This window comes from Elephas maximus, chromosome 21 (assembly GCF_024166365.1).
Source record: "Elephas maximus indicus isolate mEleMax1 chromosome 21, mEleMax1 primary haplotype, whole genome shotgun sequence".
NCBI classification, from domain to species: domain Eukaryota; kingdom Metazoa; phylum Chordata; class Mammalia; order Proboscidea; family Elephantidae; genus Elephas; species Elephas maximus.
Genome location: NC_064839.1, coordinates 23,634,118 through 23,653,977, shown reverse-complemented (window position 1 = coordinate 23,653,977; position 19,860 = coordinate 23,634,118). Strand labels below are relative to the sequence as shown.

Below are 19,860 nucleotides of genomic sequence, written 5' to 3'. Positions count from 1 at the left end.
TTACAGATTGTCAGATACTCTGCTTGGCCCCCAGGGAAGTAGCACTCACTCAGCACTTGATATGTGCCAGGGACTGTGCTAAACACATTTAACCTCATAACAACCCTATGTATACATGTATAGGTGTTATTATTATTTTGATACTTCATTGTGTTTTTGGAAATCCCAGTGGTGTAGTGGCTAAGAGCTACTGCTGCTAGCCAAAATGTTGGCAGTTTGAATCCACCAGGTGCTCCTTGGAAACCCTGTGGGGCAGTTCTACTCTGTCCTACAGGGTTGCTGTAAGCCAGAATCAACTCGACCGCAGTGGGTTTGGTTTTTTGGTATTGTGTTTTTGGAGAAAATTTACATAGCAGATTAGGTTCTTATTCAACAATTTCTATACATATTATTCAGTGACGTTGGTTAGACTTTTCATATTGTGTCAGCATTCTCATTAATAACTTCACAGTTGTCCTATTTCCATTAATCTAGCTTCCTTGTCCCCCCTTGCCTTCTCATCTTTGGTCTAGGGTAAATGTTGACATTTGGTCTCATTTATATGATTGTGTACAGTACTCACATGTGATATTGTTTATTGCATGAGCCACTCTCTTTTGGCTGATAAGTGGCCACTGGGAGTAGTTTGAGTTCCAAGCTTAAAGGTATCCCAGTGTGGTAGCCTCAGAGGTTATCAGAGTCTCTGCTGGTCGGGTAAGTCTGGCCTCTTTTAGGAATTTGGGTTTTGTCCTACATTTTTGTCCCATTCTACCTGGGACCATCTATTGTGTCCCTGGTCAAAGCAGTCAGTAGTGGTAGCCGGGCACCATCTAGTTCTTCTGGTCCCAAGGCAGGCGAGGCTGTGGTTTGTGTGAAACATCAATCCTGTAGGCTAGCTTCTCCTTTGAGGCTTCGGTTTTTTTTTTTCTCTCTCTCTCTGTTTTTCTCCAGACATGTGTTATTGTTTCTTAGATGGCCCCTCGAAAGCTTTTAAGACCCCAGTCACTTCTTACCAAACTAGGCTGTAGAACATTATCTTCGTGAGCTATGTTATGTAATTGACTGGGTTACCCCCCGAGACTATGGTATTAAACCCTCAAGCCCAGTAGCCTAATCCTGCAAGGAGTTTGGTTATGTCTAGGAAGTATCCATAACTCTGTCCCCTATGTGCTTTATTTTATATATGAATATGCATGCAGCACTCACAAACATATTCATACATTTGCCTACAGAAACACCTATCCATGTGCACCCGTATATTCCTCTGTGCTGGCCCATAGGTGTATAAGCACAGATATCTACCTATGTAACCTCTCATGTATTTTTTGGTTGAGAGGTTCTTACTGTTGTTGCAAATTTGTACACGTTGTGGCTTTTACCAGAATCGTCTGTTGGACAGATTAATCTACAGGAGTGACAGTAATAGTGTCTACCCTTATTCTTCTGTGCTTTTTAGGGGTACAGATGAGAAGTGTGAGGTGCGGAGAGGCTACATAACCTGCTAGGCAGTCTGGCTCCAGAGCTGACGCTCTTAACTGCTTTACCAGGCTGTTTCACAGTAGTGTACTTGGCACTGAAACTTCTGGAATTAAACAAGCATTCCGATGCAGCCACATCAAATGTAAAAACACAAAAACCTATTATAAATTAATCCGTCCAACAGACTCCATAATGGTCATGGGATGCGGGTAAGGGATGGAGAAAGGATGCCACTTCACACGCGACGTGGAAAATTAAAAGCTGCAAGTCGGATGATTGTGTTTGTCAGGCCCTGTGGAAACATAGTGTACTCTTCCCCCTAGAGGTTTGCCAGCTGAGATGCCCCAAAGCAGAGTTGTGAAAAAACAATGGCTTGGTATATTTGTGGCTTTGACCCCACTGCTTCCAGACCAAGTTGGAAATAAGCACGGCAGCACCCACATCACTTTGGTACCCATGCCTGAAAAGGTTCATGGCAGGAAACAGCATCTTGGACACCAGCCCACTCACCCATACTGGGGTGATATTTCCATAGCAAGCCCCCCAGAGGGCTTGGACTGTCCTCTCGGAGAGGCTTGGTCTCTGCCAGGACACATGTCATATCCTGCATGGTGAGGCCTGCCAGTTTCCTCCTCCACAGCCAGACGGGAGTTGGATACCTCCAAGTTCTCTCAGCCCTGGGGCAGGCAGCCACCGCTTGGAGGAGCTGGCTGCAAATACCAACTGGGTGGAACTATTTCCCAGCCTTGGACCAGAGAGGACATGGCAGAGGCTCATTTCATTTCACCAAATGATTCCATGGGACTGCCTATTGCAGTGGATTACCGCCTTGTTGTTGTTAGGGGCAGTCGAGTCAGTTCCAACTCATAGCAACACTCTATGTACAACAGAATGAAACACTGCCTGGCCCTGCGCCATTCTCACAATCATTATTGTGCTCGAGCCCATTGTTGCAGCCACTGTGTCAATCCATGTCTTTCAGGGTCTTTCTTTTTTTCACTGACCCCCTACTGTACCAAGTATGATGTCCTTCTCCAAGAACTGGTCCCTCAAAATAATATGTCCAAAGTACATGAGATCAAGTCTGGCCATCCTTGTTTTTAAGGAGCATTCTGGCTATTCTTTTTCCAAGACAGATGATTTAGTTATTTCTGGCAGTCCATGGTATATTCAATATTCTTCACCAACACTGTAATTCAAAGGCATCAATTTTTCTCCAGTCTTCTTTATTCTTGTCCAGCTTTCACATGCATATGAGCTGATTGAAAATATCATGGCTTGGGTCAGGCACACCTTAAACCTCAAAGTGACGCATTTGCTTGTTAACACTTTAAAGAGGCCTTTTGCAGCAGGTTTGCTTAATGCAATTCATTGTTTGATATCTTGATTGCTGCTGCCTTGGGCATTGACTATAAATCCAACCTTCTAAAACCAAACCCATTGCTGTCAATTCTGACTCAGCGACCCTATAGGAGAGAGTAGAACTGCTCCATATGGTTTTTGAGGAGCAGTTGGTGGAGTCAAACTGCTGACCTTTTGGTTAACAGCCAAGCTCTTAACCACTACAGCACCAGGGCTCTACATCCAACCTTAGGTGCTTATTAAAAATACAGGTTCCTGTGCCCATCTCAGACCTAAGAAATCACAATGGGAGCAAGACCCTGTCTTGAGCACTTTTTCAACCTTTCCAAGTGATTCAGTTGTATAACCAGGTTGGGAGCCATCAGAGACGAATGAGACACAGGGTCTCTGCCCTTCCCTCTCCAAAGGGACCTTGGGCCACACTCCCTTTGCACACAACGCCCCAGACACACCTGCCTTCTGTTTCCTGAGCACACCAAACTCCCCCTAAAGGGCCTTTGCACAAGCCATGCCCTCTGCCAGGAATGGAGCTCTCAGGCCTCAGCGGAAGGGCTCTTCACCCAGGCTTTCTGCAACTGTGTTCTCAGGCACACACCTACTGATTCTTTTTACAGGACTTCTTATTCCGAAATTATCTGTCTCTCTCCAGTGGTCTGTAAGCTCCAGGTCTGTTTCACTCACCACTGAGACCCAGTGCCTGGCTGTGTGTGCAGTGTGCATGATCAGTAGCTGTTGAGTGAATATCAACCTGAGCCTTAGCTCACTGAGGAGAAAGCCAAGGCCAGACAAGATCCTAGGAAACTTACACCCCATTTTCCACTCTCCTGTCTCTCCTCTTCATCTCCCATACTCCCAACACACCAAGATGCAACTAGACCAGAAGGGTCTGGATGTATTTATTGTCATTTGCAAATTTCATAGAAAATGGAATGTATCAAATGGGTCAGGGTTGCATGAAAAGAAAACTCCAGCTTTGTACAGGTTGCTCTGGGCGGGGCTCTCTCACGTCAGGCACAACAGCTGCACTTGTCTGATGCCCCTTTGCAGATGCAGCCTTGGGCACACTTGGCACAGCCCACAGGGCAGCAGGAGCAGCAGCCTGGGAAAGAGAGAGGAAAATGAAAGGTTAGATCAGACCAGGCACCTCCCTTTTCCAACAACAGGCCTGGCACAAACTCTGCCCCAAACCGGAGGGACCAAAATATTGGAAGGCATCCTCTGTTCCGAGACACCAGGTAGGACATTTGGGTCTGGGTCCCACTAGGAAAAGGCTGCTCGGTCCCCTCTGAGCCCAGGGTCTACTCAGGAAGTGACAGTGAGCAGAGCACACAAGCCTCAGGGGGCAAATGAAGGCCAGTGCCCTAGAACCATATGCCAAATGAGCAACTCCTCAAGATCAGAGAGGAGGACAACCACTGACAAAGAATTGTCTGGGCCCATGGAGGCCCGGACTGCCTCTACAGAAAGGGCTGCGTTAGCAGGTCAGAGAAACCATGCTTGGTCCAGAAGTTCATGCTTCTGATCGTGGGGGGCTAAGAAAGTTGCATAGGGTGGAGTGCGGTGGGAGAGAGCCGGCACCCAGAGATTAGTTTCTACTTGCAGCTCTGCTAGTATCTGAAACTCTCTGGATCTCAGTTTCCTCCTTCTAGAATGAAAAGTTCAGATTCAACCACCTCTAAGGCTCTTCTAGCTCTGATTCTGAGTCAGGCGCTCAGAGGACGGGATGGGCAGAAGCCTGGTCATTGACCTGCTCCTGCCTGCTGAGTTCTGGGTCCAGCCCCTGCTCAGCCCAGGCCCCAGATTCCCAGGGAAGGCCCCACACTCACTCTTCTTGCAAGAAGTGCATTTGCACTGTTTGCATTTGCAGGAGCCAGCGCAGGCACAGGAGTCTCCTGCAAGGAAGACAGAAAGACAGGCAGTGAGCAATGAGTGTGATGCAGGAGATCCAGGAGTCAGTCAACAAACGCTCCCTGCACCTTGCTCTGTGCTGGGCTCAGCCCTGGGAGCTCCTGAAGTTTAGCCCCCTCCTCTCTCCCCTCATGGTGGACAGGGTAGTGTGTCCTCCTGTTTTTATCACAAAAGGCCCCCAGCCTCCAGACCTAGCCCAGGCAAGTTTGGCCAGTCCAGGAAGCTCAGAGGCCTGGACACAGCACTGGAGCCCAGCGAGCAGCCCCTGACCACCTGGTTGATGTCCAACATGATGGCTTCAGCCTCACTCCTGAGGTCTCTGACTTGGCGGGACACTGGGAAGATTCAACTGCTCTAGTTGCAGGGAGGTGAAGGCGCTTGGCAAGGGAGAAAGCACTAGACTTAAAACTAAGGATCCACCTTAGCTCAGACTCAAAGTGCTGCCTCCTCCACCCCCAGGGACACTGAGTCCCTCCTCTGACAAAAGGCCGGCACCAGGAGCCCAGAAGCCAGGCGTCCCTTACCAGCGGCGCAGGAGCAGTTGGGGTCCATTTCGAGCGAGGCGAGACCAGAGGTCGGAAGGCAGATGACGAAGAGGATGCGAGGCCGGTGGAAGGCTTGCTGCAGCGCACGGGGCAGCCCGCCTCTTTATAGGCCGAGGGGCCGGCCCGGGCGCAAAGGCCCCGCCCCGTGATCACGCCCCTGAGTCCGCACCGCCCCCCGCGCCCCGGGCGGGCTGAGCGCAGCGAGCGGGCCGGGCGCACTGCTCCCTGCGCTTGGCTAGGTGCGCACTGCCGGCCGAGCCTTTGCGCCCCCTCCCGAGAGGGCCCGTGCGCCGTGCGAAACTCGGGGTCCCAGGTGCCTGCACGTCTCTTCCCAGTTTTCCCGTGACTGTCTGTTGTTGGCTGCTCCCAGGTGTTCCCGGAACTCAGCCATGGGATCACTTGTCCTCCCACCCCCCTGTCCAGTTATCCTCAGGTTCGCCCTTTCCTGGAACCCGTGTGCAACCCCAGCCTCGAGCACACACGTACCCGAATCGTGCGGTAGTGGGGGATCCGAGCGGGGGTGTGTGTGGTATGCAGAGGACCGGCTGTTACTTGGACTTTGCCTCCCTCTCCCTGTCCCTTCGCAGCACTCTCCCTGTCCCTACCCCGGGCCTTTGCCCCATTTCTCCAGTGCACAGTACACCCTGCTCGGCCTGCCTTCCTTGGTTCCATTCACCCTGCCAGAGGAGTCTAATGGGCTCCCCTGTAGCCGGCCCTGCTTTACTTAGAACTGTTCAGAGGCTCATTACAGCCCAACCCAGACCGGGACAGTGTTTCCCAAAGCGTGGGATGCCCTCAGGGGAATCATTATTTTAGGTGATAGGCAGTCTCTGCAATAAAAAGCATAACAATTTTCCTGACAATTGCATAGCATTTATATGAAGAATGTGCCAGGCTCTGTTTTAATCACTTTCACTCTTTGAACTCTCACAACAACCCTGAAGACGAAGTACTATTATTTACGAGCCCATATTAACGAATGAGAAACTAAGACACAAGGAGCGTAACTAACTTGCCCAAATCACAGAGCTAAAAAGTGTTGCCTCTGGATGTGAGTTCAGTCAGCCTCCCAAGGGTAAGAGAAGTTCAAGGATAAAGCTACCATTTGGCCCAAGTAGGCCTTCAACACCTCTGTACACCTTGTAACCTTTTAAACAGGAGTCAGCTATCCTCAACTTCAACTCAAGACAGGGACAAAAATGATGTAGAAATGAATGAGTGAAAAAAAATGCACGCACACACAGAAGTTTTGTGGTTACCCTCCATGTGTGAAAGTAAGATTAATTCTCATTTTCAGGAATGAGAGAGTTTGCCTTCCATAGGAATAGATTTTTGAAAATATGAATCATTTAAAGGAAAAATATGTAAAACCCTGGTGCCGGTTGTAGCAGAAATGGCAGGTGTTCTTCTGTACCTACATAAGGACATGTTTGGGAACCAAAACCCAAATACTTGAGAGGAATGAATGACCCTGTCTAGGTCACGGGTCACATACCCACACTGATGAGGATGCCACTGGATACACAATTAAGCATGCCAGATCTGTGTTTTTTTTTTTTTTTGGTCTGGAGGTAGAAAAAAGTATCTGAGCTTAAGTTACAGCTGACCTCACATCCCGGCTACAGATCATTTGTCCCTGAGTACTAAACCCCACCACTCACGGCCTCTCACAGTTGAGAGAAGAAAGGGCCAATTCTATCCTGGGCTTGACAGATGAGAAAAGGAAGCCCAGAGCGGTCAAAGACCTATGCAGACAGACCCTGACTCCCAGCTCAGTGCTCTTTCCACTGGGCCTCTGGGCCAGGTTTTCAGTGTCCTGGTCCTTCACAGGAAGTGGTGGTGGGGTGGTGGGTGAGGGTATGATGCTGTGGTCAGCTTACGTGAAGGCATATCTCACTTCTGTTGCCTATAGGTTTGTGACAATCTCCCTGCAGTTCAGTCTCCTCCACTGTAAAGGGGGCATAATAATAGCATCTGGCTCATAGGACTAAATGAGTTGGTACATGCAAAACCTTAGAATGGTGCCTGGCACATGAGTGCTCTGTAAATATGAGCTAATATTTATTAGGAGTCCCTGGGTGGTACAAACAGTTATTGACTATTAGCTGAAAGGTTATCGGTTCGAAACCACCCAGGGGAGCCTCGAAGACAGGCTTGGTGGTCTGGTTCTGAAAGGTCACAGCCTTGAAAACCCTATGGGGCAGTTCCACTCGGAACACATGGGGTCACTATGAGTCGGAATGGATTTGACAGCAACCAACACAACAATAACATTTTATTATTATCATTAATAACATAGGGGACATTTTTTTATCTCCTTATTCATGTACCAAAGGACGTCTGCCATTTCTGCTACCATCTGCACCAGTATTTTGCTGATATTTTCCTGTAAATTTTTTTATTACTTAACATTTTGCCTTTAAATGATTCATACTTTCTGAAATATATCCACATGAAAAGTAAATTATCACTACTAAAAATGAGAATTAGTCTTACTTCCAGAAATAAAACATGTGGAAGTATGTTTTTTATGTTCATTTATTTCTGGAGCTCGTTTGCCCCTGCCCTGAGTTGTGCTTGATGGTAGTAGCTCTTATGTAAAAGATTTTTTCTTTTTACAATTTTAAAGCATAATTTATTTAACCAATTTATTTTTTTGAATCTCTTCTGGACAGCTTCTAATTCTTATTAAAAAAAAAAAAAAAGCCAAAGTGAGATTCTCGGTGCATATTGTTTTTTCTCATCTTTTGAATTATTTCTTGAGGAAAATTCCCAGGAGTAGACTATCTGATTCAAAGATGTGAACATTTTTATGGTGCTTGTCCCATACACCGTTCAACACTAGCAGCAATAGGTGAGGTGCCATTTTTCCCCAGCCTTGCATTGGGTGGTGTTATGGATTGAATTGTGTCCCCCAAAAATATGTGTCAACTTGGTGAGGCCATGATTCTCAGTATGATGTAATTAACCTCCATTGTGTGACCTGATGTTATTATCCTTGAATTTGTGATCTGATGTCTTTATCCTATGTATTGTAAATCCTAACCGCTGTGATGTTAATGAGGCAGGATTAGAGGCAGTTGTATTAATGAGGCAGGGTACAATCTACAAGATTAGGTTTTATCTTGAGTCAATCTCTTTTGAGATATAAAAGAGATTAAACAACCAAGCAGAGAGGGGGACCTCCTACCACCAAGAAAGAGAAGCTGGGAGCAGAGCGTGTTCTTTGGACCTGGGGTCTCTGCACTGACAGCCTCTTAGGCCCAGGGGAAGATAGATGCCAAGAGACATGGAGATCTCCAAGGAATGCTGGACCCACAGATGTTAAAAGGAGACAAGGACTTCCGCCAAAGCTGACAGAAAGAGAAAGCCTTTCCCTAGAGCTGGCACCCTGAATTCAGACTTCTAGCCTCCTAAACTGTGAGAGAATAAATTCCCATTTGTTAAAGTCACCCAGTTATGGAGTTTCTGTTGGAGCATCACTAGATAACTGAGAGGTGGTCTCTTGACTTGTTTTATTTTTTGCTGATTTAATAGGTGTGACATGGTCCCATACAGTTTTTTTTTTAAACTAGTTAAGCTTAACTACTGTTTGGTTTTAAGAAGACTTCAGGTGACATTTTTGACCTAAGTTTTAAAGTCTATCACAGAAGAATAATTCCAGGGGTTCATCCAGCTTCCTTGGCTCCAGAAAGTCTAGAGTCCATGAGAAATTGAAATTCTATTCCGCATTTTCCCTCTTTAATCAGGATTATTCTATAGAGCCTTTGATCAAATTGTTCAGTAATGGTACCCAGGCAGCATCCAGTTCTTCTGGTCTCCCAACAAACAGGGCAGTAGCTTATGGAGGCAATTAGCCACACACTCCATTTCCTCCTCTTATTCCTGACTCTTTCTCCCTCTGTTGCTCCAGGCAAATAGGGACCAATTGCTGTGCCTTGGATGGCTGCTTGGAAGATTTTAAGACCCCCAGGAAAATGCAACAAAATAGGAGGTAGATCTTGTATAAAAGATTTGAAAGCAGTAGAGAGGTGCCGAAGATATACTTATTTCAAAGGGTGGCTTTAGTTTTGAATTCTCTTTCCCTTGGTAGGCAGACTGGATTCACATCGACAGAAACCAATTCCTAACTGTGACCTTGGGCAATTTACACTCTTTGTGTCTTAGCTTCTCATTAGTGATACAGGATGGTAAATAATAAAACCACTTGCCCTTCAGTTCACTTGACTCACGGTGAATCTATGTGTGTCGCAGTAAAACTGATAGCAATATGAGTTTTCAATGGCTGATTTTTTGGAAGTAGGTGGCCAGGCCTTTCTTCCAAAGAGCCTCTGGGTGGACGTGAACATCCAACTTTTTGGTAAGTAGCTACAGTCTTAACTGTTTACACCATCGAGGTACTCCTCATAAGTAATAGTATTTCCCTTTTAGGGCTGTTGTGGATTCAAAGAACAAATGTGATTAAAACAGAGCACTGTGCACTCTAAGTATCATGCACTTGTCAGGAAAATTGAAAGGGAAATAATCAATTCTCTTGATACCTTATTTAATATCGAGACTGCCTATCACCTAAAATAATCACTCTCCCAGGGGCATCCCATGCTTTGGGACACACCATCCTGGACCAGGTTGGGCTGTAGCCAGCCTGTGAACAGCTTTGGGCAAGCAGGGCCTGCGACAGGAGATCCCATTTAGTACCTTCTTGCCTGGCGATGGGATGAAGGGAGACCGAGCAGCTGTTGCTCTGTACTAAAGAAATGGGATCAAAAGGCAGAGCTATCGGGCAAGGAGAGCGCTGCGGGTGGGGGGCGAAGGTCACCAATGGCCTGTCCTCTGCACACACCACGCAACCCCTGGGGCCGATCCCCTGCTACCGCCCGCTCAGGGCACCTGAGAGCGAGGCTGGGGTTGCACACGGGTTCCAGGAAAGGGCGAACCTGAGGATAACTGGACAGGGGGGTGGGAGGACAAGTGATCCCATGGCTGAGTTCCGGGAACACCTGGGAGCAGCCAACAACAGACAGTCACGGGAAAACTGGGAAGAGACGTGCAGGCACCTGGGACCCCGAGTTTCGCACGGCGCACGGGCCCTCTCGGGAGGGGGCGCAAAGGCTCGGCCGGCAGTGCGCACCTAGCCAAGCGCAGGGAGCAGTGCGCCCGGCCCGCTCGCTGCGCTCAGCCCGCCCGGGGCGCGAGGGGCGGTGCGGACTCAGGGGCGTGGCCACGGGGCGGGGCCTTTGCGCCCGGGCCGGCCCCTCGGCCTATAAAGAGGCGGGCTGCCTCGTGCGCTGCAGCAAGCCTTCCACCGGCCTCGCATCCTCTTCGTCATCTGCCTTCCGACCTCTGGTCTCACCTCGCTCGAAATGGACCCCAACTGCTCCTGCGTCGCTGGTAAGGGACGCCTGGCTTCTGGGCTCCTGGTGCCGGCCTTTTGTCAGAGGCGGGACTCAGTGTCCCTGGGGGTGGAGGAGGCAGCACTTTAAGTCTGAGCTAAGGTGGATCCTTAGTTTTAAGTCTAGTGCTTTCTCCCTTGCCAAGCGCCTTTGCCTCTTAACCTCCGCGCTGTCCCCTCAACTAGAGCATTTGAATTATCCCAGCGTCCCCTCAATTCATGTTGGACATCACCTAGGTGATCAGGGACTGCTCGCTGGACTCCAGGCCCTGAGCTGCCTGGGCTGGATGGAAGACAGGGAACTTTCGTTACCTTTTTAGGGCTCAGGACATAAGATCATGGCCTCCGCGCCTTGGGCTTTGTGGGTTGGTTCTGGAACCTGGGACCTTCCCTGTGCAGTAAAAACAGGAGGAGGCCCTGCCCCTCCCATCACAAGGGGAGAGAGATGGTGACAAGACTTCAGTCTGCCCTGAGGTGACAGGAGCTCCCAGGGCTGAGCCCAGCACAGAGCAAGGGGCAGGGAGCGTTTGTTGACTGACTGCTGGATCTCCTGCCTCGCACTCATTGCTCACTGCCTGTCTTTCTGTCTTCCTTGCAGGAGACTCCTGTGCCTGCGCTGGCTCCTGCAAATGCAAAGAGTGCAAATGCACCTCCTGCAAGAAGAGTGAGTGTGGGGCCTTCCCTGGGAATCTGGGGCCTGGTCTGAGCAGGGGCTGGACCCAGAGCTCAGCAGGCAGGAGCAGGTCAATGACCAGGTTTCTGCCCATCCCCTCCTCTGAGCACTGGGTTTAGAATCAGAGCTAGAAGAGCCTTAGAGGTGGTCGAATCCCAACTTTTCATTCTAGAAGGCAGAAACTGAGGTCCAGAGAGTTCTTCAACCAGGCAGGGCCAGAACCAGAACGAGAACCTATTCTCCTGCTTCCTAATCTAGCGTTTTTAGCCCTCTTGGGTTCTGAAGTCACACTATAGGGTTGCTATGATTCGGAGTGAACTCGACAGCAACAGCTTTGGTTTTTGCGTTGGGCTCTGAAGCACTTTATGCATGTGAACTTATGGACATGTGTGGTTTCTCTGACCTGCTAGCGCAGTCCTTTCCTATAGAGGCAGCCGAGGCCTTTGCTGGCCCTGCCGGACACTGCTCTGTCACGGGTTTTCCTGCTTGATGATCTTGAGGACTTTCCTCACTTCGCTGTGTGGTTCTGGAGGCTGATTTTCCTTTTCTGGAAGAGTCCCTTGTACTTTGCTTACTGTCCCTGCCTCACCAGGCTTTCTACCCAGAGCTTAGATGGGACAGGGCAGCTGCTTCCTCATGCAAGCTGACCACAAAAATCCTAGCAGGGGTCTGAGGACATAGCAGGCCCTCTAGTATTCAGGGCCCTGCTGCCTGGCCTGTTGTTGGGAAAGGGAGTTGCCTGGTCCGATCTAACTTTTCACTTCCCTCTCTCTTCCCTAGGCTGCTGCTCCTGCTGCCCTGTGGGCTGTGCCAAGTGTGCCCAAGGATGTGTCTGCAAAGGGGCATCGGACAAGTGCAGCTGCTGCGCCTGACGTGGGAGAGCCCTGCCCAGAGCAACCTGTACAAAGCTGGAGTTTTTCTCATATCGTACAACCCTGATCCGTTTGCTACCTCCTTTTTTCTATGAAATGCATGAATGATAATAAATGGTGTTGACTTTATTCTGGCATTGTTTTTCTTCATGTAGGGTGGAAATAAGGGGTAATGTGATCAGCACAGCTGGCTGTGGGACTGGATTGGGAGTCCAGAAATCTGGGTTCTGGGCCCAAATATTAGCCCCTACTAAACTGAATGCCTGAGGCTAAGGCAGGTCAGGCTACCTCTATGGGCCTGAGTTTCTACAGCTGTAAAGTGGGAAGAGCATTGTGCCTGATATTCTAAGGGGTGGAGCAGATATAGCCTACCAGCACTGCCCCAACATGCCCACCGGGAACCATCAGCCTTGGCTTCCCCACTGCCATTGGCAGGTCACTCAAGACCTCCTGTTCTGGGTTGGCTCTGAATCTTTGGAAGTTCCTCCTAAGATCATGCCAAAATCTGCCCCTTCCTATTCCAGCCCTTGGCTCCTTCAAGCCAGCAAAGTGGCTAGGGATTTGGAGGGAATTGCCCGGTCATTTCCCAGCAAGATGGAGCGTAGGTGAGAAATGGATCCAGATGAAGTAGGTCTGCCTGTGCAGGTACGATGGCGGATTCTGCTATAGGGAGGGCGTGATGGTGGTTATTAGGCAGGAGTGGGGCCCAGAGTGACTAGTAATTAATGCTAACAGTCCCCCTGGCTATTTGTTGAGGGAATTGCTATTTGACGTTCAGTTAAAGAGGAAAATGAGTCACGTGGCCCAGGAAGTCAGGACCAGTCTTGCCCACTGAGTTCCTGTGTGAAGAGGGGATTTCGGAAACCAACATGAGGTTTTGCACTCAAGAAGTCTAGATTAATAGCCCACCTCACCGCTTAGAGGCTGTGTGTGTGACCTGGTCGAATGGTACAACTTCTCTGACCCTCCTGTTAACTCATTTGTGGAATGGAGATTATATCTCCATGTGGGGATGAAATGAAATTGAATGACTCCTGGTTAGGCCTTAATAAACTGTGGCCACTGGGATTATTCTGTTCACATTGACATTTTTGAAGAGAATCTTCTTAAATCCCAACAAGCTTTTGGGGAAAGGCCTGTCTGGAAGCATTGTTCTGGGCTGGAGCCTGGGGTGGGAGTAGAACCTTGCTGATCCTGCACCCGGGGGAATGTGGGTGACCTTCTGCACAAACCCTACCAGACAGATACAGTCTTTCCCACCCTTCATGTCGATTATCTTCATACAACCCAGTGAGAGAGAGACAGCAAGAATGCAGGGGTTGAAATGATCGTGCTGTTGTCCAGACAGATAGAGCAACCTGGCAAAGTCACACAGCTCAGAAGTCAGAGGTTGATCCTGTATATACTACAGCTGGCCTCATGCCCTGGCCACAGCGGGCAGATCATCTGTCCCTAGGTGATAAATCCTGCCTGTCACAGTTGAGAACCAGAAAGACCCTAGAGACCATCCAATTCCAACCCTGTCTTGATAGATAGGACACTGAAGCTAGGAGAGGTCACAGAGCTATGCAGACAGATCCTGACTCCTAGCTCAGTGCTCTTTTTTTCCACTGTGCCTCAGTGCCAGGGTTTCAGTGTCCTGGTCATTCACAAAGGAGCTCTGGTGGTACAGTGGTTAAGCGCTCAACTGCTAACTGAAAGGTTAGCAGTTGGAACACACCAGCCACTCAGTGAGAGATGTGGCTGTCTGCTTCCCTAAAGATTACAGCCTTGGCAGTGCCATAGTAGCTCCATAGACACATCCAAACTCCCTGAGGGATCGAATTGCTGGGCTAAAGGCTGTGGGGACCCTGGTCTCAGGAAACATCTAGCTCAAGTGGCATAACCAAGTTTATAAAGAAAATGTTCTACATTCTACTTTGGTGAGTAGGGACTGGGGTCTTAAAAGCCTGTGAACGCCCGTCTAAGATACTCCACTGGTCTCGCCCCTTTGGGAGCAAAAAATAATGGACAAAACTAAAGATAAAAGGGAAAAATTAGTCCCAAGGACTAATGGAACACATCTACCATGGACTCCACCAGACTGAGTCCAGTACAACTAGATGTTGCCCGGCTACCACCGCTGACTGCTCTGACAGGGATCACAATAGACGGTCCCTGACAGAGCTGGAGAAAAATGTACAACAAAATTCTAAGCCAAAAAGCAACACCATACTTGCTGGCCTGATAGAGACTGGAGAACCCTGAGAGTATGGCCCCCGGACATCCTTTCAGCCCAGCAATGAGGTAACTCCTGAGGTTCACCCTTTAGCCAAAGATTGAACATGCCCATGGAACAAAACAAGACTAAAGGGGCACACCACGCCTGGGGCAGGGACTGGAAGGTAGGAGGGAACAGGAAAGCTGGAAATAGGGAACCCAAGATTGAGAAGGGGGAGTATTGACATGTTGAGGGGTTGTTATCAAATGTCATACAACAATGTGTGTACTGACTGTTTGATGAGAAAGTGGCTTGTTCTGTAAACCTTCATCAAAAGTTCAATAAAAAAAAAACTTTTCATTAAAAACAAAACAAAACAGCCTTGGGAACCCTATGGGGCAGTTCTACTCTGTCCTATGGGGTTGCTCTGAATTGGTATTGACTCGGCAGCAATGAATTTGGTTTTGGATTTTGGGTGCTTTACAGAAAGAGGTGGTAGTGTGGTGGGTGAGGGTATGATGCTGTGGTCAGCTTGCATGAGGGCAAATCCCACCTCTGACACCTACAGGCTGTGAAGCTTAACCACTCTATGGCTCAGTCTCTTCCACTGTAAAAGGTGGCATGAAATAGCATCTGGATCAAAGGACTAAATGAGTTAGTACACACAGAGAATTAAGAATGGTGCCTGGGATGCGGTGAGTGCTCTATGAACATGAGCTATTACTGTATTATCATCAATGCCCTAGGGGATGTATGTCTTCCTTCAGACAACTAAGCTTGGCCTGGTGTGCTTAGCCATGTGTCATTTCCTACCTCATCATCTAACCTGTGGCCTAGAGAAAGTTGCTCACTTTTCCCATGAAATTGGGATCAGGACTGTGCACACACACCTGAGGCTCCACCCTCACGCAGGCACAGAAAGACACCTGCACCATATTTTACTGAACATTTGTCCTTTAAATGATTCATATTTTCTGTAACATATTCAAATGAAAAACAAATTCCCTATCACTCCTGAAAATGAGAATTAATCTTACTTTCAAACATAGAAGTTAGCCATAAAACATATCTGTGTGTGTGTTATCTTTTTCATTCATTTCTGTTATCACTTGTGTCCCTGCCATGACTTGAGCTTGAGACTTGCTCTTGTTTAAAATATTTTTAAGCAAAGACAGAGAGGGGGGGGGGGGAAAAAAAGTCAAGCGGTAGAGAGGTACAGTAGACACGCTTGGACCAAAGTTCACCTTTATCCTTGAACTTCTCTTTCCCTTGGGAGGCTTAACTGTGTTCAGATCCGGAGACACTACTTCCTAGCCCTGTGACCTTGGGTAAGTTGGTTACACTCTTCCTATTTTAGTTTCTCCTTAGAATCAACCAGTGTACCTCCAGTCGATTTCGACTCACAGCCACCCCACAGGACAGAGTAGAACAGCCCCATGGGGTTTCCAAGGCTTAATCTTTACAGAAATAGACTGCCACATCTTTCTCCCACAGAGTAGCTGGTGGGTTCAAACCACCGATCTTTTGGTGAGCAGCGAGCGCTTAACCACTGCTCCTCCAGAGCTCCTTTCATTAGTATTACAGGCTCAAAATTAATAGTATTTCCTTTTTAGGGTTGTGAAGATTCAAAACTGATTGAAACAGGACCTGGCACATACTAAAGCCGCCCCTGGTGGGGCCAAGGATTAAGCCTAAACTACTAACTAAAAGTTTTGCAGTTCCAGTGCACCCACAGGCACTTCAGAAAGGCCTGGATCACAGCTATTGAAAACCCTGTAGAGCGCTGGGGAAGGCCTGCCAGGGGGTCGCCATGACATAGGGTCACCATGAGTCAAAATCAACTCCATGGCAACTGATTTGTTTTGTTTAGGATTGGCACATACCAAATGCTATGCAATCTTATGGAATACAGAGACTGCCTATCACCTAAAATAATCACTCTCCCAGGGGCATCCCATGCTTTGGGACACACCATCCTGGACCAGGTTGGGCTGTAGCCAGCCTGTGAACAGCTTTGGGCAAGCAGGGCCTGAGACAGGAGATCCCATTTAGTACCTTCTTGCCTGGCGATGGGATGAAGGGAGACCGAGCAGCTGTTGCTCTGTACTAAAGAAATGGGATCAAAAGGCAGAGCTATCGGGCAAGGAGAGCGCTGCGGGTGGGGGGCGAAGGTCACCAATGGCCTGTCCTCTGCACACACCACACAACCCCTGGGGCCGATCCCCTGCTACCGCCCGCTCAGGGCACCTGAGAGCGAGGCTGGGGTTGCACACGGGTTCCAGGAAAGGGCGAACCTGAGGATAACTGGACAGGGGGGTGGGAGGACAAGTGATCCCATGGCTGAGTTCCGGGAACACCTGGGAGCAGCCAACAACAGACAGTCACGGGAAAACTGGGAAGAGACGTGCAGGCACCTGGGACCCCGAGTTTCGCACGGCGCACGGGCCCTCTCGGGAGGGGGCGCAAAGGCTCGGCCGGCGGTGCACACCTAGCCAAGCGCAGGGAGCAGTGCGCCCGGCCCGCCCGCGGCGCTCAGCCCGCCCGGGGCGCGGGGGGCGGTGCGGACTCAGGGGCGTGGCCACGGGGCGGGGCCTTTGCGCCCGGGCCGGCCCCTCGGCCTATAAAGTGGCGGGCTGCCCCGTGGGCTGCAGCAAGTCTTCCAGCGGCCTTGCATCGTCTTCGTCATCTGCCTTCCGACCTCTGGTCTCACCTCGCTCGAAATGGACCCCAACTGCTCCTGCGTCGCTGGTAAGGGACGCCTGGCTTCTGGGCTCCTGGTGCCGGCCTTTTGTCAGACGCGGGACTCAGTGTCCCTGGGGGTGGAGGAGGCAGCACTTTGAGTCTGAGCTAAGGTGGATCCTTAGTTTTAAGTCTAGTGCTTTCTCCCTTGCCAAGCGCCTTTGCCTCTTAACCTCCGCGCTGTCCCCTCAACTAGAGCATTTGAATTATCCCAAATCCCAGCGTCCCCCCAATTCATGTTGGACATCACCTAGGTGATCAGGGGCTGCTCGCTGGACTCCAGGCCCTGAGCTGCCTGGGCTGGATGGAAGACAGGGAACTTTCGTTACCTTTTTAGGGCTCAGGACATAAGATCATGGCCTCCGCGCCTTGGGCTTTGTGGGTTGGTTCTGGAACCTGGGACCTTCCCTGTGCAGTAAAAACAGGAGGAGGCCCTGCCCCTCCCATCACAAGGGGAGAGAGATGGTGACAAGACTTCAGTCTGCCCTGAGGTGACAGGAGCTCCCAGGGCTGAGCCCAGCACAGAGCAAGGGGCAGGGAGCGTTTGTTGACTGACTGCTGGATCTCCTACATCACACTCATTGCTCACTGCCTGTCTTTCTGTCTTCCTTGCAGGAGTCTCCTGTGCCTGCGCTGGCTCCTGCAAATGCAAAGAGTGCAAATGCACCTCCTGCAAGAAGAGTGAGTGTGGGGCCTTCCCTGGGAATCTGGGGCCTGGTCTGAGCAGGGGCTGGACCCAGAGCTCAGCAGGCAGGAGCAGGTCAATGACCAGGTTTCTGCCCATCCCTTCCTCTGAGCGTCTGACTCAGAATCAGAGCTAGAAGAGCCTTAGAGGTGGTTGAGTCTCAACCTTTCCTTCTGAAGGTGGAAACCTTACCTACAGGCACCTCCTGTGGGCCTGCCAGATGCTGCTCTGTCATGGGTCCCCCCACCCACTCTGGTATTGAAGTCTTTCCTCACGTCATTGTATGGTTCTAGAGACTGGTATTTCTTTCCCCCAAGGCCTGTGTGTTCTGCTCGCTGTCACTGCCTCACAGGCTTTCTGCCCTATCCTGGTCTCAGAGGGGACAAGGCAGCCTCTTCGTAGTGGAACCCAAACATAGCAGGGCTCCAATACCCTAACATCTCACTTCGCTCTCTCTTCCCCAGGCTGCTGCTCCTGCTGCCCCGTGGGCTGTACCAAGTGTGCCCAGGGCTGCATCTGCAAAGGGGCATCAGACAAGTGCAGCTGCTGTGCCTGACATGGGAGAGCCCTGCCCAGGGCAACCTGTACAAAGCTGGAGTTTTTCTCATATCATACAACCCTGATCCGTTTGCTACCTGCTTTTTTCTATGAAATACACGAATGATAACAAATGGTGTTGACTTTATCCTGGCTCTGTTTCTCCATGTGGGTTGGAAATAAGGGGTGCTGTGATCAGCATGACTGGGTGTGGGACTGGACTGGGAGTCCAGAGACCTGGCTTCTGGACCCAAATGTTAGCCCCTACTAAACTGAATGCCGAAGGCAAGTCAGGCTACTTCTCTGGGCATGAGTTTCTTCAGCTGTAAAATGGGAAGAGGATTGTGCCAGGGGCTTTAAGGGCAAATACAGCCTCCCTTATCTTCTCATGTCAAGTGTGGTTGGCAGAGAGACTGACGTTAATCCCTCATATTCATTCTCTGGGGAGTCCCTCCATCACTTCAGTCCCTTATCAGACGTCAGACTTGAATGTTACCCAGCCTGCTTGGATCCCTACAATGGATTCTCAAACTCCCTGAGTTCAATAACCAGTTTTTATTCCCTATCCGTTGTCAACCAAAACTTTTGTAAAATAAAATAAAAGTGAATTACCAAATAACGAAATAAAAGAACACAAAACACAAAGCAAATTTTTTTTTAGATTCAACTGACGAACTTCAATAAAAACAGAACAATATAACATAGGAAAGAGAATTACAAAAACTGCAGGGTTTTTTCATTGAAAGTGGACATAGTAGACCAGAGACACTTCACGGATGGCTCCAGTGTGTGGACAATACATACATTCCTTGGGTAGTACTGTGTGATATCCCCACAAAGAACCAACAGCCTTGGCTTGCCCAATACCACTGACAGGTCACTCACCATACCCTGAGAGATCCCTGTTGTGGGTTGGCTCTGAATCTTTGGAAATTCACCTAATTTCAGGCTGAAATCTGCCCCTCTGTATGCCCCCTTGGCTAGTTCAAGCCAACCAAGTAACTAGGGATTTAGAGGGAACTGCCCAGGTATTTCTCAGCAAGATCGACTGTAAGTGAGAATTGGATCCAGATGAAGTAATTCGTGTCTGCCGTTCAGGGGTGTTATGGATTGAACCATGTTCCCCAGAAATATGTGCTGTAAATCCTAACCTCTATGCCTGTGACTATAATTCCATCTGAGAGTGGGTTGTCTTTGTTATGTTAATGAGACGGGATTAACGCAACAAGTCAATCTCTTGAGATATAAAAGAGATGAAACACAAGTTAGCAAGCAGAGATGGAGGAAGAGAGATGCCAAGCGACATGAAGACCACCCAGGAGCAGAAGCTCAGAAGAGAGAAGGACCTTCCTCCAGAGCCGACAGAGAGAGAAAGACTTTCTCTGGAAACAACACCCTGAATTCGGGCTACAGCCTCCTAAACTGTGAGAAAATAAATTTCTGTTTGTTAAAACCAGCCACTTTTGATATTTCTGTTATAGTAGCACTA

General features: G+C 49.2%; 3 protein-coding genes across 3 annotated transcripts; 2 read left to right on the top strand and 1 right to left on the bottom strand.

The window, feature by feature from the left end:
• Positions 1–3,697: 3,697 nt before the first annotated feature.
• Positions 3,698–5,361, bottom strand: LOC126065008 (metallothionein-2). Its single transcript, XM_049864632.1, has 3 exons — positions 5,253–5,361; positions 4,647–4,712; positions 3,698–3,919 (listed from the first exon to the last, which is right to left on the bottom strand). Exons 1-3 carry the CDS (start codon positions 5,278–5,280, stop codon positions 3,828–3,830), a joined length of 186 nt encoding a protein of 61 aa, XP_049720589.1. The 5' UTR covers positions 5,281–5,361; the 3' UTR covers positions 3,698–3,827.
• Positions 5,362–10,555: 5,194 nt separating this feature from the next.
• Positions 10,556–12,332, top strand: LOC126065007 (metallothionein-2). Its single transcript, XM_049864631.1, has 3 exons — positions 10,556–10,664; positions 11,264–11,329; positions 12,119–12,332. Exons 1-3 carry the CDS (start codon positions 10,637–10,639, stop codon positions 12,208–12,210), a joined length of 186 nt encoding a protein of 61 aa, XP_049720588.1. The 5' UTR covers positions 10,556–10,636; the 3' UTR covers positions 12,211–12,332.
• A 4,718-nt stretch (positions 12,333–17,050) lies between these two features.
• On the top strand, positions 17,051–19,817 carry LOC126065009 (metallothionein-2-like). Its single transcript, XM_049864633.1, has 3 exons — positions 17,051–17,158; positions 17,765–17,830; positions 18,299–19,817. The coding sequence occupies exons 1-3, from the start codon at positions 17,131–17,133 to the stop codon at positions 18,388–18,390; spliced, it is 186 nt and encodes a 61-aa protein (XP_049720590.1). The 5' UTR covers positions 17,051–17,130; the 3' UTR covers positions 18,391–19,817.
• Positions 19,818–19,860: the final 43 nt, after the last annotated feature.